Source organism: Eriocheir sinensis, unplaced genomic scaffold (assembly GCF_024679095.1).
Source record: "Eriocheir sinensis breed Jianghai 21 unplaced genomic scaffold, ASM2467909v1 Scaffold1439, whole genome shotgun sequence".
Lineage (NCBI taxonomy): Eukaryota > Metazoa > Arthropoda > Malacostraca > Decapoda > Varunidae > Eriocheir > Eriocheir sinensis.
In genome coordinates, this window is record NW_026110783.1 from 24,550 (window position 1) to 52,500 (window position 27,951).

At 43.9% G+C, this 27,951-nt stretch overlaps 1 protein-coding gene and 1 pseudogene across 1 annotated transcript; one reads left to right on the forward strand and one right to left on the reverse strand.

Moving 5' to 3' along the window:
• Positions 1 to 3,891: 3,891 nt before the first annotated feature.
• LOC126990065 (neogenin-like) lies at positions 3,892 to 27,719 on the reverse strand. Its single transcript, XM_050848630.1, has 11 exons — positions 27,347 to 27,719; positions 26,891 to 27,016; positions 24,022 to 24,147; positions 18,196 to 18,316; positions 17,268 to 17,411; positions 14,844 to 14,967; positions 9,239 to 9,687; positions 7,006 to 7,154; positions 4,945 to 5,245; positions 4,553 to 4,774; positions 3,892 to 4,061 (listed from the first exon to the last, which is right to left on the reverse strand). Exons 6-10 carry the CDS (start codon positions 14,921 to 14,923, stop codon positions 4,713 to 4,715), a joined length of 1,041 nt encoding a protein of 346 aa, XP_050704587.1. The 5' UTR covers positions 14,924 to 14,967; positions 17,268 to 17,411; positions 18,196 to 18,316; positions 24,022 to 24,147; positions 26,891 to 27,016; positions 27,347 to 27,719; the 3' UTR covers positions 3,892 to 4,061; positions 4,553 to 4,712.
• On the forward strand, positions 15,409 to 16,648 carry LOC126990064 (signal transducer and activator of transcription 5B-like; annotated as a pseudogene).
• Positions 27,720 to 27,951: the final 232 nt, after the last annotated feature.

Below are 27,951 nucleotides of genomic sequence, written 5' to 3' on the forward strand. Positions count from 1 at the left end.
CTCAAGCCAAGGCTATCCACGCTTATGTTGTCGTATAGCGCCTCTCTGACAGGAGAAGGATGCTTGGACGGGTGATTTCTGACATCAGTGCCCTAAATTACGTAAGATAAGGCCATGTCCACACTTGCATCACGTATGGTGGAGCGAAAGACTTTGATTGGCCCATAAGAACCGTACTATATAGCGACAATCTCTCTCTCTCTCTCTCTCTCTCTCTCTCTCTCTCTCTCTCTCTCTCTCTCTCTCTCTCTCTCTCTTTCCATAGACTCTGGCTTTACAGCAATGCCTGGCAATGTTACCCGGAGACCTCATGACCTATTAATACCATTGTGCAGGACATCACATCGTATGGAGTATGCATCTCATGTGTGGGGGGGCTCCACTCACACAGCTCTTCTGGACAGAGTGGAGGCTAAGGCTCTTCGTCTCGTCAGCTCTCCTCCTCATACTGATAGTCTTCTACCTCTTAAATTCCGCCGCAATGTTGCCTCTCTTTCTATCTTCTATCGATATTTCCACGCTGACTGCTCTTCTGAACTTGCTAACTGCATGCCTCCCCCCCCTCCCGCGGCCCCGCTGCACTCGACTTTCTACTCATGCTCATCCCTATACTGTCCAAACCCCTTATGCAAGAGTTAACCAGCATCTTCACTCTTTCATCCCTCACCCTGGTAAACTCTGGAACAATCTTCCTTCATCTGTATTTCCTCCTGCCTACGACTTGAACTCTTTCAAGAGGAGGGTATCAGGACACCTCTCCTCCCGTATTTGATCTTCCTTTCGGCCACCTCTTTTGTTTCTTTTTAGGAGCAGCGAGTAGCGGGCTTTTTTTTATTATTGTTTCCTTTTTTTGTGTGCCCTTGAGCTGCCTCCTTTGTTGTAAAAAAAAAAAAGAGCATCCTATCAAGAGGAGCTAAAATCTGGAATGACTTACCACAACACTTAAAAACTGATGAGAATATAAGATTGTTCAAACCAAATTAATAAAAAGGCTTCTTAGTACCTATGAGAACTTATGGTCACATTGATTTTTGAATTTATTTTATAGTGTTTTTGAATGGTTCATTGCGTTTTTTTTCTCACATTATTTTTGCAAACTCCGACTGATTGCTGTAAATTTCATTATTTCAATAATAATCAAGCTATTTTCAAGTTTTTATTTCACATGTACACTTGTTTACTGCTAGAGTGATGTCAACTAAGTTTTTTTTTCACATGTTCGTATTGTATACATTTTTCACTTCGACTGACCTATACATTTATACATTGTTGAAATATATGTAAGTTATTATGCTTTATGTGGCCTAAACCTGTCCCTTGTTATGTACTTTCTTTACGAGTCTTCAGGTCCTAAGAAAGCCTCGGCTTAATGGCCCTGGCTTAAAATAAAAACTACATTTGTAATTTACCAATATGTATATAACTATTAAGCCAAAAATAAATATATCAATATATATATCAATATATATATATATATATATATATATATATATATATATATATAGATATATATATATATATATATATATATATATATATATATATATATATATATATATATATATATATATATCACACACACACACACACACACACACACACACACACACACACACACCGGGTTTAACGTTACCAATAATTTAGGCTTCTTAGAATAATTAGCGTATTTGTATAATGAATCGAGGCCGAGTGTCCATTTATGAGGGAGTAAGTCTGTCATTACGTGTGTTGATGGTTTGAAGTTTCTGGTTTGTGTTTAGTGAATGTGTTGGTGTGTGGTATGTTGGTATGTTGTGGCTTTTGTTGATATATGTGGTGATGGCGTTGGTGATACTGCGGTGAACTAACGTGAGATAGAATGTAGATTGAGGGGTAGAAACACATATGGCAATTGATAGACTCTCACAGAAGTAGTTGGTGAGGCAGAAGGAAAAGGAGTAAACGAGTGTCAGTCTTATTGTTGTTACCATTAGAAAATCCGCCTTCAACCTTATGGTACCTTCACTAAAAACTCTTCAGGTTACCTTGGCGGATATCCCCAGCCAAGGAAGTACCATTAACCAGCACCATCTTTTCCCAAAAAATCCCCCAATCACATGTAGCCGGAGTTGAAGGGATGTAGGGAGTGGCTTTCTTTTCGCTTGGCTAATGATATACGCGTAATGGGGAAGGGCAGGAGCTTCTATGCGCTGGTAACTGGGGGCGGATAAGATGTGGAGCGATGCAATGCGGACGTAACGATGTTGTTGGGCTCCTCATTGTTAGTCTCGTGATCTTACCTGGCGGCAGTGCTGGAATTGTATGCGTATAGTTGTGTGCTGCTCATTATTCGCTTGCTGCCTTGCTTCCTCTGATGATGCGTGTTGTGTCAGGAAGCCAAACCCATGTCCCTGCCTCCCGTCCTCCTTACACGTGACAATCTTGCCAATAATAATGGTAGTAAAAGTTGTGTGTAGCTCAATATTCTCTTGCTATCATGCTTCCCTTGATAATATGTATTGCATCAGGAAGCCAAACGCATGTGTCTGTCCCCTCGTCCTCCTTATGCGGGGAACAGAGTAATAAAGCTTCTGGTAATGGTAATAATGAAGAATAAAGCGAGGAAGAGAAGGTAGAGTGTGGGAGAAGACAGTTATGTCATTTCCTGCGGCAGTAATGATCAGGAGAGCGAGTCGAGTCAGACTGCAGCAGCTGCTAATCTAAACCAGAGTGAATGTATAGGAGGCGACACACACACACACACACACACACACACACACATGCACACACACACAGCTCAATCGGTAGAGCGCTGCGCTGCAAGGCTTTACGGCCAAACAGGCAGCGGTTTGAGCCCCCATCAGGCCGGATTCTTTCTGTTGACAAGGAGTGGTTACTGTCCTCCCTTGAGCAAGGGGGATGGGGGGTGTGGTGTGTGAGGTCCTGGCAGTACCCAGAGATCGATGATGATGAGCACTTGTTCACGTCGGGAGGGTACCTGCTGGCGGGACCGAGTCCAACTCGTGATCAGGCCGAGGTGAATTACACACACACACACACACACACACACACACACACACACAAGACTTTTTAATCAGTATTTATCATGGGAAGAATACTTTCTCTTTGTAATGTTGACGGGTATTGTATTATTGCGTGTGTGTGTGTGTGTGTGTGTGTGTGTGTGTGTGTGTGTGTGTGTGTGTGTGTGTGTAGCTTCGCCTCCTATACATTCACCGGTTTTAGGTTATCAGGGTCATTGGATCAAAATGTACATCCGCTGCATCAAAATCCACAGCCTCGCCCAAGTTTATGTTATATATGTACAGTGTGTAATTGTGGTCTCGTGGGCTCTCTTTGTGGCGCTGTGTCGCTTCAGTCTGTACATTACGTTGGTTGAGCTCCGTCAAAGCCTCTCCGACCCTAAGCTGTATACGCTCTCTGCACTAACCTGCTCAAGGAAATGCCGAGAAGCAGGACGCGGGAGAATATTTGGCAGGGCGGGGACACAGGAACAGCAAGAGGAAAAAAGAGAACATGATCAGTAGGGACAGGAAAGAGAGGGTTACAGGAGGAGGAGGAGGAGAACCAGAAGGAAATGGGAAATGAACAGCGAGAACAAAAAGTATCTGTGGCTACAATTCAATGAAGAAAAGGTAAGTCCTGCACCATGGGAGGGATATCCAGCACACCAATACCACATGGGAAACACTCCACTATCCACCATAGAGGCAGAGAAAGACCAGGGACTGTATGTTATCAGGCTACCAGTGAAGAGATATCCAGCACACCAATACCACATGGGAAACACTCCATTATCCACCACAGAGGCAGAGAAAGACCAGGGACTGTATGTTATCAGGCTACCAGTGAATGTGAAATCTGTGCCAATCGCAGCAGACGGGTTAAACCTTTATGGAGTATGTGGTGCTTTTCTTGAGGGCAAAGAGTCGTCTGTTTCCGTCTGTGGCTTTGGTCTTGGAGGAACCTGACTCGCCGCGCTCTTTGTAGCGGATCTTGCAGCTGGTGATGATCCCATTCTGGTGCTCGGCCAGCGGAGGCTCCCAGCAGATGATGAGGCTCTGAAGGGAAAGGCCGTGTGAGGGAAAAAAGTTATACGATAAATTATCAAAATACAATCTTAAAAAGTTTGAACATTGTGTGAGGCCATGAATGCTTCAACTTAACCCCCTGACTGTGGATTTCCTACCAGAAGACCTCACCAAGCTACAGGAATGGAACACAAACCGGCTGCTACAATTCAGTGGAGAAAATGTAAAGTCCTGCAGCTTGGGAGGGATATCCTGCACCAATGCCACACTGGATACACTCCACTATCCACCACAGAGCCAGGGAAAGACATGGGAGTAAATGTTTTCAGGCTACCAGTGAAGGCCAAATCCGTGCCAATCGCAGCAGACGGGTCAAATATAATGAATGTGCAAGGGTTAAAATACTGAAACAATGAATGTGCAACTTGTAGAGATGATGTGAAGGAAACGAACAGAGCAGAAAGCTATTTAAAAACGAGTTTCACAATGTATCTTTGCCTTGGAAGCCTTCCACAACTCACCCTTGAGCTGGCAGCCTCAACGCTCACATTCTGAGGCTCCTTTGAGGGCACGTCTGAGAAGGTTCTGGCAGTGACCTCCGGGTTGGCGTCTCCCCCGCCATTACTGTTGACGGCGGTGAGCCACACGCTGTGCTCAGTGAACTGGTCCAGGCCTTGGAGGTCATGTGACGTACCAGTGACCTTTACTTCGTGTTCTTCTGCTGACCCAACCTGAGGAGAAAACTACAAGGGAGACAATGGTTAAGATACACACTGGGACTTGTACAAACACACGGCTATGGTCACCCTCTACTCAAAGGAAGGTCACTAATGACACACAAGGATATGGGGAGACTTTTGTTAGGCAACAGAGACTCCACATTTAGCACACAGTTCTATAAGGCCGTCCACACCTGCGTATAGAACATGGTGTATCCCGTGATGGGCGTTTTGGCCAGTACGGGCGGCGACCAAGTGGCCTCCAGACTGGTGGGTGAGGTGGAGACAACTTTCAGACTCTGAGGCGGAGGGCAGGTCCAGGTCCGGCTTGGTGAACACCCGCACCTCGTGTATGGAGGCGCCCACCAGGCCGCCGGAGGTGTGGGCCGCCACCCGCACCATGTAGTTACTCCCGGGTCTTAGGTCGCTGATCTGGGTCTTGTATTCATCCCGTCCCTCGCTGGAGGAGCTGCACTCACGTTCTGGACGCGTTCTCTGCAGTGAAGGGAGGAAAGTGATGTGTGAATTACTTACTTTTGATGAAATGTTGTATATGTACTCGCTAAAATGTTATTATTTCTTTATAATCACTGAAATGGAAGTTGGATAACTCTGTATTTGCTAAATACATCTTAACAGTAGTAGTATTGTGTTGAATTTTTTATGCAATAAATATTCCCAGGTTGTGTCCTTTGGTTCTGACCTGAGTGATCCTTCCTGCTTGTAGAGGACTGAGTATCCCAGGAATAATTATTGTGAACAGCATAAAGACTAGTAGGCACAGTGACTGTCAAGGCCCACACCAAGAGAAGGCAAATGCTGTAAACAAGCTGTGTCAACAATGAGCAGACATTCTAAGTATTGAAAACAAGGAGTAGTAGTAGTGGTGTGCCTGAGCTGCCCCACTTACTGTGTCTGTGACCTGCCTTGTGCGTGGGTGGTGGCATGCTGCTCCTCCCTGAAGGTGAGCCCAGACAACTTATTATCAAAATACCACAACAAAATAGTCATTCTCGGGTAAATCACATTTTAGTGAGTCAGTAACTCTCAGCACCGGCTTTGATATCTCCAAACACATTACTGAAGACGTGTGCTTTGCCCACAGTGTAATCTATGCATTTTATTCAGTCTTCAAGGAATAATAAACACAACAAAGGGTTATGCTTACAGCCATGCTAAGAAAATCACATGCATCAACATCAATAACTTGGGTAATGTACACTTTTTAAAACTGCAGCGTCTGTAGCAGCGGCTGCAGCTGCCCGCCAGAAACATTGGAATACATTCAGTAACCTTGTAAATGTTTGCGTCTGGGCTTATTAGCAACCTGGAATTATCTGGACTAGTCACTGCCTGTGTCCAATGCAGACAACACTACATCAGTACTCATGAATGCAAACAAAGGGCTACAGTGTGAACAGTGTCTGCCCCGCACGGCACCGCTGCTTACTTGACTCAAGGACACACAGCTGGGCGTCCCCGGCGAGCTGTGCGCCACACACTGGTACATCCCGGTGTACTCCTGGCGCACCAGGCCAAGGATCTACAGGTTGTTGCCGCTCACACTCTACAGGGAGGCTTGGCATTACACACACCTAACACAACACAGCTGTGTTTTGTGTAGCTATTGACAGCCTTATATTTATCTCCCTGCATAGAGCCTTATATCCCTTATCTACTGAAATCCCTTATGTATCTACTTAGAACCTTGTATCCCTTTTCCTTTACTTATCTCTTTAGAACCTTATGGATTCTGATGTATCTCTTTACATACCTTATGCATCCATTTAGAGCAGTGGTTCTTAACCTTTTTACTTCCCCGCCCCTTCCAGGAAGTAGTCCTTCCCTCCACGCCCCCTTGCATCTAGCAATAAAATTTCCTTACAGATGTTAAAGAAACTGGCAAGCCCTAAGTAGACTATAGGAAACTGAAGTAATGGCGATACTTTTGCATTTGTTCATAAACTTCTCAATATTAGCCCACGCTCTTGGTAAGAGAATAGCAAATATAATTAGAGAAATTCCTAGTTTTCCCCTAGGGCTCGCACCCCCCCTGGAAATTACTGTGCTCCCCCTCAGAGGGGTGCACCCCCCAGGTTAAGAACCACTGATTTAGGGCCTTACATTCCTTTCCCCTTATGTATGTATGTATGTATGTATCCACCAATCTATCTATCTTATGAATCTACATATCTCTGTCCTTTTAAACCTGTAACAGCGATAAATTTCCACACCGCCACAGAAGTCCGGCTCACCTGAAGGTATTCCGTCTCCACCAGCAGCTCGCCGTTCTTGAGCCAGTGGAGCGAGGGCTCTGGCTGGCTGTACACGCTGCACTCCAGCTCCACGTTCTCCTTCTCATAGGCGAGAGCGTTGGCCGGCTGCCTCAGAAACCTCGGAGCAACTGTCACACAATTTTCAAGCTTTAGTAACTGAGAGAAACATGATGACTGAAGAACACTAAGATTCTTACTATGCCAAACTTTATACTCAAACCGCAAAAATATTGCTAGTCTTTGTTATTCCATTTTCAACATTTTTACCACTCTAGTAACTGAGAGGAACTTAATGATTGACAAACACTTAAGATTTTTACAATGGCAAAATTTATCCACACAAATCACAAAAAAATATGCAGTCTTTGTTATATCACTGAAAACACTTTAGTACTGAGACAAACATCTAACCTAACCTAACTTAACGATAACTGGCAAATGCTAACCTTTCACAATGCCAAACTTTATATACTCAAACCACAAAGATATGAATAGTCTTTCTTATACCATTTTCAATACTAGTAACGGAGACAAACATATGATCATCATTTCCTGGATGCCTGCTCCTAGGAGCTCCCAGCAGGGGATGGCCACGGCAGAAGAGCTTCCATCTTTCTCTATCCAGACACTCCCTCCTTGCCTGCTCAAAGTTTCTCAAAGATTTTCCCCCCCTCTCCCCAACGTACTCTTGCACCCTATCCCTCCATTTCACTGGAGGTCGTCCTCTAGAATTCCCTCCCTCTATCTCACTCACATACACCCTTCTGGTCATCATACTCTCCTCCATTCGCTCCATGTGGCCAAACCACTTTAAAGTCTGTCGCTTCACTTCTTCCACCACTCCACACTTCTTCCCTTCACCCCTGTGACACATTCCAAAATGCTCGTACACACTTTCATTACTCATTCCATCCAATCTACTCATACCACAAGCACTCCTCAAATAATGTATTTCTCAAATCCCTCTTTACCTCCATGCTCACACTTCTGCCATTCATGATTCGTCCCAAAGACCCTAAAACCCTTCTTCCTTGCAATGCCCTTTCTCTTATCTCTCCCTCCATACCACCATGCTTACACATAACTGATCCAAGATACTTAAACTCATTGACCTCCTCCATTTCTTCACCATTCAAAATTATTTTGCATTCTTTTTCACATTAAATTCTCACTCTATATGGGCATACAAAATCTACAACCTCACTTCTATTTCGCTCACAAACCATCACTTCACTTCTGTTGACATTTACTTTCAGCTTTCTCCTGTTACAGACACTATCAAAAACACTGACCAAATTTTGTAGGTCACTTTCATTTTCTGCAATGAGCACCGTGTCATCAGCAAACAGTATTGAATTCAGTACCCACTTCCTTCCCTCATCGAACAGTCTTACTCCATCTTCTCCAACTTTGCCCTTCATTTCTCTAATGACACCATCCATATAAATATTGAATAACCATGGTGACATGACGCACCCTTGTCTTAAGCCCACTTTTATCTCAAAATGTTCACTTGTTTCTCCAGTAATTTTGACACATGCAGATGCATCATCATATTGAGAGACTGTATTAGCTCTAGCTTTTTCCATATTCATGAAGGCAGCGTATAGTTTCTTTCCTTTTACTATTATTTTTTCTACTTCCATCCTGAAGGCAAATATCTGATCCACACATCCCCTTCCCTTCCTGAAGCCTCCTTGTTCTTCACTGATTTTCTCTTCTGTAAGTCTTTGCACCCTCTATATTATGATTTTTCCATATACCTTTCCGGGTATACTCAGGAGACCTATACCTCTATAGCTCCCACATTCCCCTCTCCTGCCCTTCGCCTTGTAAACTGGGACAGTGATGGCTTTCGTCCAGTCTGCTGCCCCCCCCCCATGCTACTTCACATATCTTGACCATCCATTTCACGACTTCATCTCCTATGACAAACATATAATTCACAATCACTAAGATTTTTACCATGCCAAACTTTATTCCCACAAAGCACAAGAGTTAACCAGCATCTTCATTCTTTCATCCCTTTCACTGGTAAACTCTGGAACAGCCATCATGTGTCTGTATTTCCTCCTGCCTATGACCTCTACACCCAATATTAACCTCTCATTTTTTTCTTTATAGGAGCAGTGCTTTATTGTTTTCATTGTTTTTTTGCCTTTGAACGCTTTCATTGCTGTAAAAAAATATATATGTCATAGTTTTGTCTCACCTTGGACCTGTATGTGGGCCACGGCGTCGAGCGAGTCCTCCCTGTTCTCCGCCCGGCACTGCGTCCCTCCGTCCTCCCTCCTCCCATGGGATGTGATGTGCAGGCTGCTGCTGCTGGTGCCGCAGAACAGTGTGTCCAGGTCCCTGTTCTCCGCCCAGCACCTGTACGTCCCCTCGTCCTCCTCCTGCAGGCCATGGATGTGCAGGCTGCTGCTGCTGGTGCCGCAGAACAGTGTGTCCAGGTCCCTGTTCTCCGCCCGGCACCTGTACGTCCCCTCGTCCTCCTCCTGCAGGCCATGGATGTGCAGGCTGCTGCTGGTGGTGCCGCAGAACAGTGTGTCCAGGTCCCTGTTCTCCGCCCGGCACCTGTACGTCCCCTCGTCCTCCTCCTGCAGGCCATGGATGTGCAGGCTGCTGCTGCTGGTGCCGCAGAACAGTGTGTCCAGGTCCCTGAGGAAAGGCAGAAAGGTACTGTAAGCAAGTGAGTTTTGTATCTAATTGCTGTTTGTCCCAATTCTTTTTTTTTTTTTTTTTACAGTAGAGAAAGCAGCTCAAGGGAAAAAATAAATACCAACAAAAACAGTCCATTACAATAAGCCTGCTGCAACACTTACCTTATATACAGCAATAACTGCAACACACACACACACACACACACACACACTAAAAAAAAAAGTAATGGGTATATATTTATTTGATTCTGAAATCTCTCCCTCAGTCACTGTTATCCAAGCTCTCAAGACACATCAAAATACCCCTCTCAGTCATCATCATCATTTCATCGACGCCTGCTCCTAGGAGCTCCCAGCAGGGGATGGCGACGGCAGAAGAGCTTCCACCTTTCTCTATCCAGACACTCCCTCCTTGCCTGCTCAAAGTTTCTCAAAGATATTCCCCCCCTCTTCCTAACGTACTCTTGCACCCTATCCCTCCATTTCACAGGAGGTCGTCCTCCAGCATTCCCTCCCTCTATCTCACTCACATACACCCTTCTGGTCATCTTACTCTCCTCCATTCGCTCCATGTGGCCAAACCACTTTAAGGTCTGTCGCTTCACTTCTTCCACCACTCCACACTTCTTCCCTTCACCCCTGTGACACATTCCAAAACGCTCGTACACACTTTCATTACTCATTCCATCCATTCTACTCATACCACAAGCACTCCCCAAATAAGTCATTTCCACTGCCTGCACTCTAGACCTCTGACTTTCATTCCAGGCCCACGTTTCATATGTGAGGGTTGGTACTATTATTGTATCTCTCAAATCCCTCTTTACCTCCATGCTCACACTTCTGCCATTCATGATTCGTCCCAAAGACCCTACCACCCTTCTTCCTTGCAATGCCCTTTCTCTTATCTCTCCCTCCGTACCACCATGCTTGCACATAACTGATCCAAGGTACTTAAACTCATTGACCTTCACCATTTAATGCGGAAGATTACTTTACAGTTGATCGATCAAAATAGAACAAGAAGAAATCACAATTTGAAGATAAGCGGTAAAAGATTCTCGTCACACGAAGCTAAACACTTCTTCTTCAATCGAGTTGTTAAGGTTGGAACTCTCTACCCTGTGATGTCGTTGATAGTACAACAGTTATGGCCTTCAATAATAGATTAGACAAGTGTTTTGAATCCAACCAGCAACTAAGATATTACTCATTGTCGTAATAACGTTAAGTTATTTCGAATACTGGTGTCCTTGTCCGCTTTATCGCCCAGGTAGTGGTAGCAGTAATGGTAGTTCTTTCCTCTTTCCTACATAATTTCCATGCAGTTTTTCCATGCTGCATGGTTCTTTTACATTTCCTGCCAGGTTTGGCTGGAGGGAATGGGGGGGTGGGGAAGAGCCTTCGCCTTTGCTGTCCTTCATCTTCCACCTTTGATTAGATAGTTAGTGTAGCTTGTCACAAACAGCCTCGTAAGGACCAGCAGGTCTGCTGTTGTTTGTTCTTCCTTTGTGTCTTTGTGTTCTTCAAAATTCAAAATTATTTTGCATTCTTTTTCACATTCAATTCCACTCTATATGGGCATACAAAATCTACAACCTCACTTTTCAGAAACCATCACTTTACTTTTGTTGACATTTACTTTCAGCTTTCTCTTGCTCTTGTTACAGACACTGTCAAAAACAGTGACCAAGTTTTGTAGGTCACTTTCATTTTCTGCAATGAGCACCGTGTCAACAGCAAACAGTACTGAATTCAGTACCCACTTCCTTCCTTCAATCAGTCAGCCTTTGAAATGATGAAGGCTGAGCACCAGGCAGGGAAGAGAACATTCCAGCAAACTATAATGTAAAAAATGTAAAGCCAATAAAATATTCCTGTGGATTGATGAACAACTCATGATTGTATAGAGCCTGTGGCAGCCAGCAACATAAAACATTTTCTTGTCATGAAAGTGAGCATAAATACTCACTTTAAGGCAGTTCACACAGCTACAAAGAATAAAATACAAAATGAACAACATACATCACAAGACAAAGCCCCTGCTGAGAGTGTTGGCCACACAGTGTTAGGCCTTGGCACAAGTATGAGAGAGTATTAACATGCACAAGGTGTCTTAACCATCCTCTTCCCCGCCGCCTGTGAGGAGAGAAACCAAGCATGAGTCTTGTCAGCCGGGCAGGGAATTGGTCAATGCTATTTGTCATGCCATACACTGCTTGTGGGAATATTTACAGGTTCATCACATGCAGCAAAACCATTCTTCCTTGTTGTTACTAAGGCAAACAGCTGATGTTGAGTTTTATTGTAATGCCTTGAAAACTAAGGACACCTTCCTGTACAAGATACTACAGAGATACTTAGTAGCATAACCACTTTTTAATGTATATGAAACTAGTCCAGAATTCTCCATTTCCTGCCTCTTGAGCCACGAGGCTGGGGGAGTAAGGCTCAGCACTGCCCACAGACTGGCTGACCAGCTCCAGGGCTCTCTCCAGGGCCGAGTCCTGGCCAGAGTGGGCACCATGGGCAGCCTCCCCTAACCTGAGTCTCCTCTACACCCACCACTGAATGGGTATCACGTATCAACAGGGGCTGTGCCCTTCCTCCCCAGGGGGGGCTCTAAACTCTATGCAGAGATCTGTCACTTATGAGCTTCATGCCTTCTCGGGGAAGGTAGTGACGGACAATCCTGAGTCTATTGTGTGATGAGATCATGGTGAATTACACACACACACACACACACACACACACACACACATTTCTAACTAACAGGGAAATGAGGACAATAATCAAGGACAAGGTTTCCAACTGGTGCCCAGTGAGGAGTGGGGTCCCACAAGGTTCAGTGCTGGCGCCAATAATGTTTGCTGTTTATATAAATGATATGGTGGACGGAGTGACCAGCTATGTGAGTTTGTTTGCAGATGATGCAAAGCTGTTGAGACGAGTCAATGATGTGAAGGACTGTGAGGCATTGCAGAGGGACCTGGACAAAATATGGGAGGAGTGGTACATGGCAGACAGAACAACCTTGGGATATGTAAAAAAATAGTTTGGTAGGAGTGGTAGAAGATGTGAATACAATTATAAGATGGGAAGTGAGATAATATGCAGAGGAATGGAAGAAAAAGATTTGGGAGTGACTGTCTCAGAGAACATGTCACCGGACAAACACATCAACAGGATAACATAAGGACAGCATTTGTGTATTTTGGACGAGGAGATGATGAAGAAAATAATAGTTACAATGATAAGGCCAAGGTTGGAGTATGCAGCAGTGGTCTGGTCTCCTCATGAAAAGAAGAACATAAGAAAGCTGGAAAGAGTGCAGAGAGTGGCAACTAAGGTAGTACCGGAACTTAGGGATCGGACTTACGAGGAGAGACTCAATAGCATGGGGCTCACAACCCTGGAGAGAAGAAGAGAGAGAGAGGAGACCTGATAGCGGTGTACAGGGTGGCGAGTGGGGTGGAGAATCTGGACAGAGAGGACCTGTGTGTGTGGAGCGAGAGAGAAACGAGAGAACATGGAGAGTTGAGGGCGACCACGTGTAGGCGAGATGTGAAAAAGTTTAGCTTCCCAAACAGAAGCATTGAGCTGTGGAATGGACTGGAGGAGGAGGTGGTTTGTGCAAGAAGCATTCATGATTTTAAGAAAAAGTTGGATAAGAGGATATGGAGACGGGACAGCGCGAGGGTAGCTCTTTTCCTGTGTCACAACTAGGTAAATATACACACACACACACACACACACACACACACACACACACACACACACAGACACACCCACACCCACACCCACACAGCCCGGTAGCTCAGGGGTAGAGCGTCTGGCTCACAACCAGAAGGACCGCGGCTCAATTCCCCGGCCGGGTTAAGATAAGTTGGGTTTATCTTCTTTCACGTGTAGCCCCTGTTCACCCAGCAGTGAGTAGGTACGCGACGTCAGGCAAGGAGTTGTGACCTCGTTGTCGCGGTGTGTTGTGTGTGAGTGGTCTCAGTCTTACCCAAAGATCAGTACTATGAGCTCTGTGTTCCTCCGTAGGGGAACGGCTGGCTGTCTCGAGAGAGACCCGCAGCAGACCAAGAGGTGAATTACACACACACACACACACACACACACACACACACACACACAGACAGACAGACACACCCACATCCACACCCACACACATGTAAGAAACAATAAAGACTGTAATTCTGCAAGAAGACCTAAACAAGATTTGGAAGTGGACTATGGAATGGGAGATGAAATTCAATGTGAAAAAAATGTCATGTTATGGAAATGGGAAAAAGAGAAGGAAGACCAAAATGGACACATAAAATGGGAGATGGTGAAACATTAAAGAAAGTACACGAAGAGAGAAATCTGGGAGTAACAATGCAAGATAACAAACAGCCAGAGAGTCATGTTAATCGGATATTCGGTGATACGTACAACATGGTGAGAAATATAGGAATAGCATTCCACTACCTGGATATGATGAGAAGGTTAATTACCACCATGACCAGACCAAAGTTGGAATTGCAGAGGCAGTGTGGTCTCCTCATAAGAAGAAACACATAAAGAAACTAAAAGAATACAAAAATGGTTCCAGAGCTGGAGAGATTGACACATGAGGAAAGGCTAAAGGAAATGGACCTACCAACACTAGAACAAAGAAGAGAAAGGGGAGACCTAATACAAACCTATAAATTATTGAACAAAATGTAAGAAGTAGACAACGAGGAGTTACTACTAAAAGAGGAAATTACTGCCAGGAACACAAGAGGACAGCAAAAAATTGAGGAAAGGAAGATGCTTGAGAGACATAAAGAAATATATCTTCCTGCAAAGAAATATAGAGCTTTGGAACAGACTAAGTGAGGATGTAGTATTGGCGAGGAGTGTGCTAAGGAAAAGTTGGATAAATGTAGATACGGAGACCACACCACCACCAGCGTAAAGCCCTGGCCTGTAAAACTACAACTAGGTAAATACACACACACACACACACACACACACACACACACACACACACACACATGATATCCTTCTCTTTGATCTTCCTGTGTTAGTCTTCCCTAAGCTGTCCTTCCCTTCCCTTCACTCTCTCTCTCCCTCGCCTTCCATCCTGAACAAACCCTTGCAGCCCTTCATGCTCCCTCTTACTCTTTGTCTAGGAGTGGCCCATCATCTGTAGTCCTGGCCACCCTGCCCTTGGCCATGGCCGGCACCGTGGGCAGCAGCATCTTGGTGGTCAGCTCACGGCCACAGACCTTGCCCACGACCTGACCTATGGAAAAAAGAATGGAGGTGATTTCCAGCAAATACCACTGATAAATAAATGGCCAGGAAGGGGCAAGTTTAATACCTGTGAACACTACGCTGCTTTAATAGCAACATCTCACAAAAAAAAATCTCTCTCTCTCTCACACACAAAACTAGGTAAATACACACACACACACACACACACACACACACACACACACACACACACACACACACACACACATCCTGCCTCGCCGCCCCAAGAAACATCAGATTACCTCAGGCAGTTGTGTCAAGAACAGGAGTGAGTCCTTTGCTCTCCAGTACTGAACAAACATCACATCATGAAGCCAAACACCAGATACTCATCAAGTGTGCGTCTAGTGGTGGGTGGCAAGTGACCACGACCCACCTCAGGTGAGGCTGCCCATCATGAGTGAGGCCCCAGCCAATGCTTTCCTCAACAATGAGCAAAGCTGAAATGTCAGGGGAAATTCTCAACAATACTGGCAGCATGGAGCATCACCAGGGCTCAAGGCAGCTCTCCCTTAGTTTCCGAGACATGAAAATAAAGAGAGCTGAGAAGAAGGGCGCGGACTCAGTTCTGGATGACAAGTTTTCCCTACTCTTCCAGGCACAGTTCAGTGTTGGTGAGGTGGTGTTCCAAGTGTGTCACTGCCTGCAGTGTTCATGGCAGCCAGGAGCCTCATGCTTGGCCCACAGTCTGCTGGGATGATGCATTTGCTGCAAGGGCGCACACACTGCCTCAGAAGGTTCCATGGCCACAGGTTTTGGACGTGTTTGATGCCAAATTCCAATCTGCCACAGGAAGAGGCTTGACAGAAGACAACCTAAAGTTCTTAGCTGGAAAGGCATTCAGGAGTCCTCAAGTACAAGATTTCACTAACATGTCATGGTCATGGTTCTGCAAGGAGCCTCTGTCAGGACGGAACTTAACTTTTTGGGAGTGGTTCTTTGAAGGTCACCAAGGAGCACAGCCTTAGAGCTTTGGGCTTTGTGGGACACCCGCAGGCTGAGGAAATGATACAAAACTCCAAACCTAGGGCTCCTGCGCTTCTCTGACTCAGAAGTTGGGGGAGGCAATATGGCATGGAAGACACCACTAAAGACTGTGTTCAGAGGCAGGTATTCCCGCTCCAGCCTTGTACCAGTAACTCCTTTGTCCGCTGGGTGAGGTGCTAAGGTACAGTCTGGGGCATGTGCTATAGCAGACCTTCAATTCGTCCTGTACCTGAACCTAAAGAGCAGCAAGTACTACACCACAGCCAACAATGGGTGTGTCAAGCCTCGTCTAATTCTTAACATCCCAGCAGCAGGGCACGTCAGGGGAATCCTAGCCCAGTGCTCCACAAGCAATGTATCCAAGGCATGATGCCGTAGATCCACCTCCTGTGAGCACCAAGCCATCTCATTGTGCTCGGTATTATAAGACACTTTGGCTTCTCACATCGGCTATTTCTGAAGGTCAAAGAGGGGGTCAATCAGGTTCTAATGAGTGTTTTTTAAGGTTCATGCTACAGAAGAAGGATCAAACTACCACCGGGCTCATAAAACCACCCCTGGAAATGCTCACAACTCCTAGGAAAGCCTTGCCAAATATGTGAACTTGGTTAACAAGATGTTTTAATATAGGAGTGACAATGTGTCTCCACAACGCCCCCACAACAACCCTGCTGATTATCCTGACACCCTGGAAAGCCTGCCAGACACAGACTTCTCAGCCTCCGTGTGGTCCTCAGTGTTTGGCAGCGTGACAGACAGGGACTGACTGGAAAAGTGGACACTTGTCCGTGGTGGAAAATATTATTTGCATGCTGTTCACAACCAATGGATGTTAAGAAACAGTACAGAAATCTTCTCATATTTGTCTGTCATAAACCTAGTAAATGTTTATCAGTGTTTGTAGGAGTTCCTTTTGGGTGTTGTATTAGCTAATATGAATACAAGTGTGCCGATGGAGGCTCATAAGTGCTGCAATCCCATTTTTTCATAATAATAATAATAATAATAATAATAATAATAATAATAATAATAATAATAATAATAATAATAATAATAATAATAATAATAATAATTAACAAAATTCTGTGGGCCAGGTTTAACACTTTGCTCTTGTTTAGGAAGAAATTAAGTATGATTTGCAGGTACCTGAAAGGATCAATATAAATATTGCCTCAACCCATGGAGCTAGTCTGCTATCAGGAACACTCAACTGAGACTTTCCATTCATCCACACACACACACACACACACACACACACACACACACACTCTCTCTCTCTCTCTCTGCGGCTCAGTCACCCACCTTTCCCACGACCCGGCCTCCCAGCACAGAGAAGGTCACCCCCACGGCCTTGCTCATCAGGGTCTTGATCCTCACCACGCGGGACACCTTGGCGCCATTCAGGTAACACTTGACCTGCGGGATGCCACTGCCGGCAGCCACGGGCTGTGAGGCGGAGGGGAGGAGGGAAGGAGTGTCAGTGAGGGCCGCAGAATGGTCCCCAAAATAGTGGCTTCAGAGCTAGTGACGTTTTCTTACTTTTTGATATCGCTGGGCACATGAGAGCAACAGCATCACACAGCATTGACTCAAAGCCTGTGTACTGCTGCAAGGGGATGAAGGAATGAAGAAGCTGCTTACTCTTGCATAAGGGACTTGGACAGCATAGGGAAGAGCTAAAGTAGAAAGAGTTTGTAGGATGGGTCAGGCCAGGCTGGGTTAGGTTAGAAAGGGGGTGAAAGAATGAAGAAGCCAGTTAACTCTTGCATAAGGGATTTGGACAGCATTGAGATGAGCTAGAGTAGAAAAAGTTTGTAGGATGGGTCAGGCCAGGCTAGCTTAGGTGTGGGTTAGGGTGTGGGTTAGGTTAGGAAGGGGGTGAGAGAGTGAGGAAGCTGGTCAACTCTTGCATAAGGGATTTGGACAGCATAGGGATGAGGTAGACTAGAAAAAAAGTTTGCAGGATGGGTCAGGCCAGGCTGGGTTAGGTGTGGGGGGCTGAGTTAGGTTAGGAAGAGGAGGGGACAGTGGGATTGGTTGGTTTAGTAAGGGCAGGAAAGAATGAATAAGCTGGTTAACTCTTGCATACAGGATTTGGACAGCACAGGGATGAGTTAGTGTAAAACAGAGAAATACAGACACACAAACCCTCACATAAAACTCAAAAGATCAACACAAGACTTAACTCAACTTGTGTCTACTCCAACAAGGCATATCCGGACACACTCACCTCCACATAAGAGCCGAGGAAGGCAGCCACAAGCGCCGGGCCAATGTTCAGCGCGACAAACAGCGGGTAGGGGAGAGTTAGCGCCTCCTGCTGCACCCGGCACTCACTGTCTGAGGCCCGGCTAAGGAAAGTTGGTAGGAAACTTAAGACAGTATTCATTTGTTAATCATTTACTAGCATCATAATTCTTTTCATCACTCTCCACTCCCCGTCCTAACCTATCCAAAGATGCCACACCTGACCCAGCCTGGCTTGACCCAGCCTTCAAACTTTTGTTCTACTCAAGCTCATCCCGATGCTGTCCAAATCCCTTATTTTATTATTTTTTTTTTTTTACAGCTAAGGAGACAGTTCAAAGATAAGTAAAAATTGCCGTAGAAATTCAAAGATAAGTAAAAATTGCCGTAGAAATTCAAAGATAAGTAAAAATTGCCGTAGAAATTCAAAGATAAGTAAAAATTGCCGTAGAAATTCAAGAAGTAAAAATGGAAAGACTGAGTGGCGGGAATGTGATAATTGAAGATCCTTAAGACATGACTGAGCAAAACAAAAAGTTCCAGCAAGTTTTTACAATAGAATCAAATTTCAAGTTACCGCACCACCACAACCGCACTGATGATTTTTCAGTACCGCGCCACCTCTGGCAAACAGTTAAACGAGCCTGTTTGCAGATGATGCAAAATTGCTAAGACATATTAGAAACAGTAAAGACTGTGATATTCTCTAAGATGACCTGAACAAGATTTGGAAATGAAGTATTGAATGGGAGATGAAATTCAATGTGAAGAAATGTCATGTAATGGAAATGGGGAAGAGTGAAGGGAGACCAAAATGGACATATAAAATAGGAAATGGAGAAATATTAACCCGGCAGCTTCGGCGGACCCCATTTGGGGCTTGACTCAAAACCCCTAATTCCAGCTAATTGTTGGTGGTGGCGGCATAGCACAACCCACCATGCATGGTCATTGTGGTGGGTGAGTGATCTTGAGGTGGGCTTATTTGTCATAGGTTGTGTTGTAAGGTCATGGCAGACTGAATTAGCTACCCATACAGTAATCACTTGTTAAACTCTCTAAAGTAGACAACAAGCGACTCTCGGCTAGATGCCGCACGTCACGACTGCTTGTTTTGTAACAAACACTGCCCATAACAATGGAGTAAAAGTAAATATTTTTAACGGCTTTATGGTCATGAGAGGAGTACTCTGATGTATGTTCCATGCTCTTTTTTTAGTCTCAAAATGCAGTGTAATGTTGCCGTTTCTCGGCCACCTCTCGGCTTTCCCACAGCTGAAGCCCACGGGCTAAAGAGAGTTCAAGAAGAGAGAGATCTGGGAGTGACAATACAAGATAATCAACAGCCTGAGAGTCATGTAAATCGGATATTCAGTGATACGTATAATATGGTGAGAAATATAGGATTAGCATTCCACTACATGGATAAGGATAAGAAGAAAAAGTTAGTAACCACTATGATTAGGACAAAATTGGAATATGCAGAGGCAGTGTGGTCTCCCATAAGAAACACAAAAAAACTAGAAAGAATACAAAGAATGGCAACAAATATGGTTCCAGGGCTGGAGAGATTGACGACATATAAGGAAAGACTAAAGGAATTGGACCTACCAACACTAGACCAAAGAGGAAAGGGGAGACCTAACACTAATTTATAAATTATTGAGCAAAATGGAAGAAGTAGATAATGAGGAGTTACTACTAAAAGAAGGAATAAACACCAGGAACACAAGAGGACACAGTAAAAAGTTTAGGAGGAAGATGCTTGGGAGACATAAAGAAAAATAGCTTACCGCAAAGAAATATAGAGGTTCGGAAAAGACTAAGTGAGGATGTAGTATCGGCAAAGAGTGTGCAAAGCTTTACGGATAAGTTAGACAAATACAGATACGGAGACGGGACCACACGAGCGTAAGCCCAGGCCCTGTAAAGCCACAACTAGGTAAATACACATAATAACAGCCAATGTCTCCCCTAAAACCAAAGGTTGGAATGAGGCAAGATGTAACACTATGCTGGAAGACACAATACGGGCACTGACAGATGAAATAAAAAATATTAAAAAGGTATTATTAACAGGAGACTTAAATTGCAGAGAAATGAAATGGGAAAATTAGAGAACAGAGGGTGGTGGAAATACCTGGGGAAGTAAACTATTGAGGGTGGCAACAGATAACCTGGTGACGCAGTGGGTGCAAGGAGAAACAAGGCTGAGAGGGGATCACCAACCATCAAGACTTGACCTAATTTTCACAAAAAACGTGGAGTTGGATGAAGGAGTCAGTCACGAGTGCCCCTTAGGAAAGAGTGACCATGAACTATTGGCGATGAAAACTTTGGAAGGATGTGAATATTGAGATGAGGCTTATAAGGAAAAACTATGCTCAGGCAGATTACGTTGGACTCAAGACTTTCTTCACTGGGGTAGACTGGAGTGGTATGAAGAGGAGTACTGATATTCAAGAGAAATATGACTTTTTTATGAATATTTACAACAGAGGAACAGAGATATATGTTCCATACTACACAGTAAAAACTAAAGGAGAGAAAACATGGTTTGGATGGAGGTGTGGAACAGCAAGAAGAAATATCAATAAGGCAAGGAGGAATTTAAAGAAAAGACCAAATAAGAACAATAGGGACAAATATAAAAAGCAAGAAATGATTACGTGAAAATAAGGAGAGAGGAGGAAGCTAAATTTGAAAGAAGAATAGTTTTTATATGTAAAGAAGAACCAAAAATGTTTTATAAATTAGTAAACGGGAAGTTGAAAAGAAATGAAGGAGTGGAAAGGATAAAAGAAAAAAATGTATTCTACGAAACAAAGAAATTGCAGAAATATTAAATAAAAAATTCATAAAGTGTTTACGAAAGAAACCGACTTTGACTGGGGCTCGGAAATTGCAATGAAGGGAAATTAAATCTTGTAAAGGTTGAGAAAGGGGAACTGTTGCAGCTGATGAAAACCTTAGAGGGAAGGAAAGCTACGGGACCGGATGACATCTCCGGTCAAGTGCTAAAAGAGTGTAGAAATGAATTACTGGAGCCACTTCATGACATAATAACATGCTCTATGAATACAGGAAAAGTGCCCTTAGAGTGGAAGAGAGCGAACATTGTACCAATTTATAAAAGTGGAGATAAAACTGAACCACTAAATTATAGGCCAGTCTCTTTGACAAGTGTAATGTGCAAGATTTGTGAAAGTATAATAAAAAACAATGGGCTGATCATTTAGAAAAGGAAAACATGATAAATGAAGGACAGTTTGGATTTAGAAAAGGGAAATCGTGTGTCACCAACTTACTGTGTTTCTACTCAGGAGCAACAGACAGGGTGCAAGAAAGAGAAGGGTGGGCTGATTGTGTGTATCTCAATTTGAAAAAAGCTTTTGACAAGGTTATGCACAAAAGGTTAACCTGGAAACTACAGCAGTGGGGAGGAATGGGCGGAAAGGTTATAGAGTGGATGAAGGATTACTTCACAGGAAGAGAAATGAGGACGGTGATTAGAGAAGAGAAATCAAATTGGAGGAGAGTAGAGAGTGGAGTTCCTCAAGGCTCAGTTCTGGCACCAATAATGTTCATGATATATATAAATGATATGCCCATGGCTATAAAAAGTTGTATGAGCCTTTTTGCAGACGATGCAAAGTTAATGAGAAAAGTGAGGACGGAGGAAGACTGTGAGGAGCTGCAAAAAGACTTGGATAGGGTGTACAGATGGAGCCAGTTATGGGAGGTGGAGTTTAATGCAAACAAATGCCATGTTATGGAAATGGGGAAGAGTAAAAAAAGACCGAGGAAAGCATACAGGATGGGAGAAGAGAACTTAAAGGTGGTACATGAAGAAAAGGATTTGGGAGTAACAATGCAAGACACACTATCCCCAGAAAAGCACATAAACAAGCTGTTTGGAAAAACCAAGATGCAAAATATAACAGGAGCTGCCTTGTATAGGCCAACCGGCCTCTTGCAGACTCCTTACATTCTCAAGTTCATTCCATTTTATGGACAAATAAATGATATAGAATTGCAACTAAAATGGTCCCAGAACTCTGGAATATGACGTATGAAGACAGACTGAGGGAGACGGACTTGACGACACTGGAACAAAGAAGGGAGAGAAGAGATCTGATCACGCTGTATAAGTTGGTAAATAAGTTTGATGAGGTGGATAGGGATGATCTCTTCTCTACTGCCAGAACGCAGGGGCTGAGAGGACATGGAAAGAAACTTAATAAAGGAACCTGTTTGAGTGACTTGAAAAAGTAGGTATAGTTTTCCACATATAAGTGTTAACACATGGAACAGCTTGCAGGAAGAGGTGGTGGAGGCGAGCAGTGTCCACCAAATGAAGGAAAGGCTGGATGAATGTAGACATGGAGAAAGGACTACTAGAGCTTAGCTCGGGCCACCTAGACTACAAATAGCTAAATACACACACAGACACACACACATATAAAATGAGAGATGGTGAAATATTAAAGAAAGTAAATGAAGAGAGAGACCTGGGAGTAATAATGCAAGATTATATGGAACCAGGAAGTCATATAAATCGGATCTTCGGTGATACATATAACATGGTGAGAAATATAGGCATAGCATTCCACTACATGGACAAAGAAATGATGAGAAAATTAATAACTACTATGATCAGACCTAAACTAGAATACGCGGAAACAGTGTGGTCTCCACATATGAAGAAACACATAGTAAAACTAGAAAGAATACAGAGGATGGCAACAAAAATGGTTCCAGAACTGGAGGGACTGACATATGAAGAGAGACTAAAGGAAATGGACTTGCCAACACTAGAACAAAGAAGAGAAAGAGGAGACCTAATACAAATATATAGGCTATTGAGTAAAATGGAAGAAGTAGATAACGAGAAATTGCTACTAAGAGAGGAACCTTCCAGCAGGAATACTAGAGGACACAGTAAAAAGTTGAGGAAGGGAAGATGTTCAAGAGACATAAAGAAATATAGCTTCCCACAAAGAAATATAGAGGTTTGGAACAGATAAGTGAAGAAATAGTATCGGCGAAGAGTGTGCAAAGTTTCAAGGAAAAGTTGGATAATTATAGATACGGAGACGGGACCACACGAGCGTAAGCCCAGGCCCTGTAAAACTACAACTAGGTAAATACAACTAGGTAAATACACACACACACACGCACACACACACACACACAGGGCAAAACATTTTTCCTTATCACAGTTTACTGCATGCTGGGGTCACACATTTTGGCAGAAGTCCTTGACCTTACCCTCCTTGACCTTGCCTGCTGCTGCTGCTGATCTCAGGGAGAGAGAGATTTACACAGATATTCAAACCACAAACACACACCTAATGGTCCACACTGGGCGGTCTGCCCTTAAACCTGCCCTGAGTGAAATTATATTAATCAAATGGCACCAAGACTTTGCATTTCTACTTTAGTGATACTGAGGTGAAGGAAGTGTTGGTCAAGCTTGTTTTTAAGGGGAAGAGAGAGAGAGAGAGAGAGAGAGAGAGAGAGAGAGAGAGAGAGAGAGAGAGAGAGAGAGAGAGAGAGAGAGAGAGAGAGAGAGAGAGAGAGAGAGAGAAAAATATGCAATTGAAATTGAAATGACCCACGATGACCCAGAGAGATGCAGGGGTCAGGCCACAGAAAAAGAGCAAGTTTGGAGCACTACAATGACCCAGAAAAGAGCAAGTTTGGAGCACTACAATGACCCAGAGAGATGCAGGGGTCAGGCCACAGAAAAAGAGCAAGTTTGGAGCACTACAATGACCCAGAGAGATGCAAGGGTCAGGCCACTCACCAGCACAGTGGACATCCTCTGGTCCGCCCAGGAGCACCTCATCCCCTGGTCTATGGTGCTGGTGATGAGGGGACCAGCTCACTCCACGCCCAGGCCAGGGAGACGCTGCTCAGCTTCTTCACACAGCTGGGGACACAGGGCACAGAGTTATAATGATAATACTTTCCTCTAGGTTCATGGTACACCAGAAGGGTCACACTGCCATCTTTCTTTATTTCTGTTTAGGTATTTTAATTGTTTATTTTCCAGAGAGAAGGAAAACAAAACTAATCCAGGTTAGGTAACATTAGTTTTGTGAACCTTCCCACCATGGCGGTGTTATGAGTTACAGGAGGCAGGAAAGCTGTGTTACTGATGCCAAGATTCTGAGTTTAAAGAGAAAGAGAGAGAAAAAGTATCCAGGTTGGGTCAAGTTAGTTTTGTGAACCTTCCCACCATGGCAGTGTTATGAGTTACATGAGGCAGGAAAGCTGTGTTACTGACACCAAAATTCTGAGTTTAAAGAGACAGAGAGAGAAAATGTATCCAGGTAAGGTTACGTTAGTTTTGTGAACCTTCCCATCATGGCAGTTACATGAGGCAGGGAGGCTTGCAAGGCTGTTTTACTGACGCACAACTTCTCAGAGTTTCAGGAGAGAGAGAGAACGAAACTATCCAGGTTAGGTTAGGTTAGTTTTGTTGTGGCTTTCTGAGGTGGCTGAACAATGCTACACATTTATATACCTGGACTGACTTTTCTTTTTCCTTTTTTTCTTTATGATTATTTTGGGGCAATCACTGTTTCAAGGGAGAAAACAAAACTATCAAGGTTACTTTAGGTTAGTTAGTAACAGTAGTAGTAGTAGAAGTAGTAGCAACAATTACCAAAGACTAGAACCTTATATTCGTTCCTTCAATAATGATGATAATAATGATAACAATAATAATGATATTAATAATAATAATAATAATAATAATAATAATAATAATAATAATAATGATGATAGTAATAATAATAATAATGATAATAATAATTGGCATGGCACTTATGACATAACTAAGATTTAACTCATTAGCAATTATTTATTTATCAATTATTACTGTCATTTATTTACCATTACTTTATTAAGTTAGTTTTGTGTGCCTTCTCACATCATGGTGATATTTTGAGGCAGCAGAACTAAACTATACATTTACCACATTTTCTTTTCTTTCTTCTTTATTACTTTATATTTAGTGTAAGCAAGAACAAAAGGTGCCAACAGAGAGACAGGGGAGCCACCAGGAACAAAATAGCATTGCCTGCATCAGGAGACACAGTGCTATCAATGTAACCAGTCTGTCTGCCTTGCCTTCCTGCCTAAACACACCGCCGGGCCGCATATTCCTGAAGTCTCTGCAGGTGTGTGGTTCCTGAGTGAAGACACTCGGCTGTAACTTGAAAACTAACCACGGGCCATTCTGGAAAATACTTTCATTGTGATTCCCGCTCAACATTACCTGTAATACTTCCTACCTAACCTTACATAGCCTAACCGCCAAGTGGCCACAGACTACCCACATGCTGTCCAGAAGACCACCCATCAATCCAGACTCTAGAAGAAACCGCCCAGTGAATCAAGAGTGAGTTCAAGGGGGCAGCATGAGCCAAGCATAACTGGCGCCACAATAAAAAATTGCCTGCGCCATGACAGCCTTGGGCCGACCACCATCCAGGCCCCTGAAGAAAGCCTACCGGAGTTACAGGCGGAGATGTAAAAAAAAAAAATAATAATAAAAAATAAAAAAAATAAAAAAAAATAATCTATCCTGCCCTGTTCAAGAGTAGGCGGAACACACCCGTACAGACTTCAGGAATATGCATTCCTGCCACCATCAACTCATATTTACAGGCATTCCAGGCCTCCCGGGGCACAAAACCTCAGGTGGGATTATTCACGAGAGGGTCGCCTAATAATTTTGAGATGCTGACTGCTTATTTCTGGACAAAATATGATGCTGTTTATTATGGAGATAGTATTCATTTCCAGATATCACTATTTGATTGACTTTTCAATGCCTGTTGTACACCCGTCACCTCCCACTGCCTCAACATAGCTGACAGAGAGGTTCACTTTGCTTACTGATTAAACTCAGCGCTCACCAAGATCACAAGTGGACAAACCAGAACAAAACCAGGCAAATTAATGTTTTTTGCCGCTGTGCGTGTGTTCCCCCAGTGAGCGTTGGACGCCAGCGACTTATCCAAAATCTCTAGAATCACACCCAAGCTTATTGAGGAAAAAAATGGACAAACCAGAACAAAACCAGGCATATTAATGTTTTCCTGCTGTGTATTGCCCCATGCATGGTGGACACCAGAGCCACTCATATCTACAGGAGGCATTTTTCACAACACCGGCCCGCATAGTGGGCCACCCCCGCCCTGCACTGTGTATTCCCGCCACCCCTCACTGCCTGCCCAGTATATTTAAACTAACCAAGCCTTACTTTACGTAACCTAGCGAACAGGGGGACTTTGCTCCCTCTCAACCCCCTTCTATTTCTAGGAAGTCCCTTGTTAATGCACTGCATTCAGGCACTAAAAATAATCCATGCTGTAAGCATTAACTTGGCCAGAGGTGGCTGTGCACGCTTTCCTAAATATTTTGCAGAGTCAGTCTTATTAACTGAATGCTGTTTCAATCATCTGTTTATATATTAAACCTTTTTTTCACTTCCTTCCTTCTCTCTTCATGTAACTTAGTATTGAGCTGTTCATCCTTCCATAGGTGTACCTCAGGACCCCTGGGTAAGGAACACACTGTGGTAACCCAATGTGACAGAGATGAGCACCAAGGCAATGAGTAGCTATGCTCTAGACCCCAAACTTCACCTGTCACAAGCTTACCTCTTGAGTCTTTAATTTGACAGAGATGAGCACTGAGGCAAGGTGTCCCGGAGCGATGGGTGCCTGTACCCCGCACCCCCATAGGCCCCCCAGGGTAACGGAGCTACGCCCTGGAGCAACGAGGACCTGGGGAAGGCACACTGTGGTAACTCCGATGTCACGCCCGCCCTGTTACAACGCAGGATGTGACAAAGATGAGCTCTGAGGCGACGCGCACCTATAGTAGTAGTAGCAGCTATAGCATAAGCCCTAAACTTGACCTTACACTCAAATTTAAGGTCTGCAGGAAGAGGGAAGAGAGAGGAAGAGGAGGAGGAGGAGGAAGGAAGAGAGTACGTAGTAGAAAATTTTACCTAACCCTCACCTAGCACCCATATTTATAGGCCTACCGCTCCACTAGACCGCCCAACTATAAGCTTACCGATGCCCCAAGGTCTCTCCCATAGGCCTACTTACTTTTAAAGGCGGGCGAGGTCAGGAACGTGAAATAAACGTAGATCATTTTGAACGCCGCCCACACGTGCAGCTCCCCGCGGCAAAACGTAAACAAACCGAGTCGACGCGTTCTAGCGGCTCCTTTTTTTCTTTTCCCTTGTCTCTTCCTCTTTTCTTTCTTTCTCTTTGCCTTTTCTCTTCCTCTTTTGTCTCCTTATCTTCCTTTCTCTTTCTTTTTTTCATCCTTTTTCTTCTTTTCCTCCGTTCGTATCTCTCTCCTCGTTCTAACGGTTTCCTTTTTCCTTTTTCTTTTGTCTCTTCCTCTTTTCTTTCTTTCTCTTTGCATTTTCTCTTCCTCTTTTGTCTCCTTATCTTCCTTGCTCTTTCTTTTTTCATCCCTTTTCTTCTTTTCCTCCGTTCGTATCTCTCTTCGTTCTAGCGGTTCTATTTTTTTTCTCTTCTTTCTTCCTTTCTCTTTTCTCTTTCTCCTCCTTTCTTTCTGCCTTTCTTCTTCCTTCCTTTCTTCCTTTCTCTTCTTTTCCTCCGTTCCTATCCCTCTCCTCGTTCTAGCGGTTCATTTTTATATGTATTTTTTCTCTTAATTATCTTTTATTATGACTTTTAAG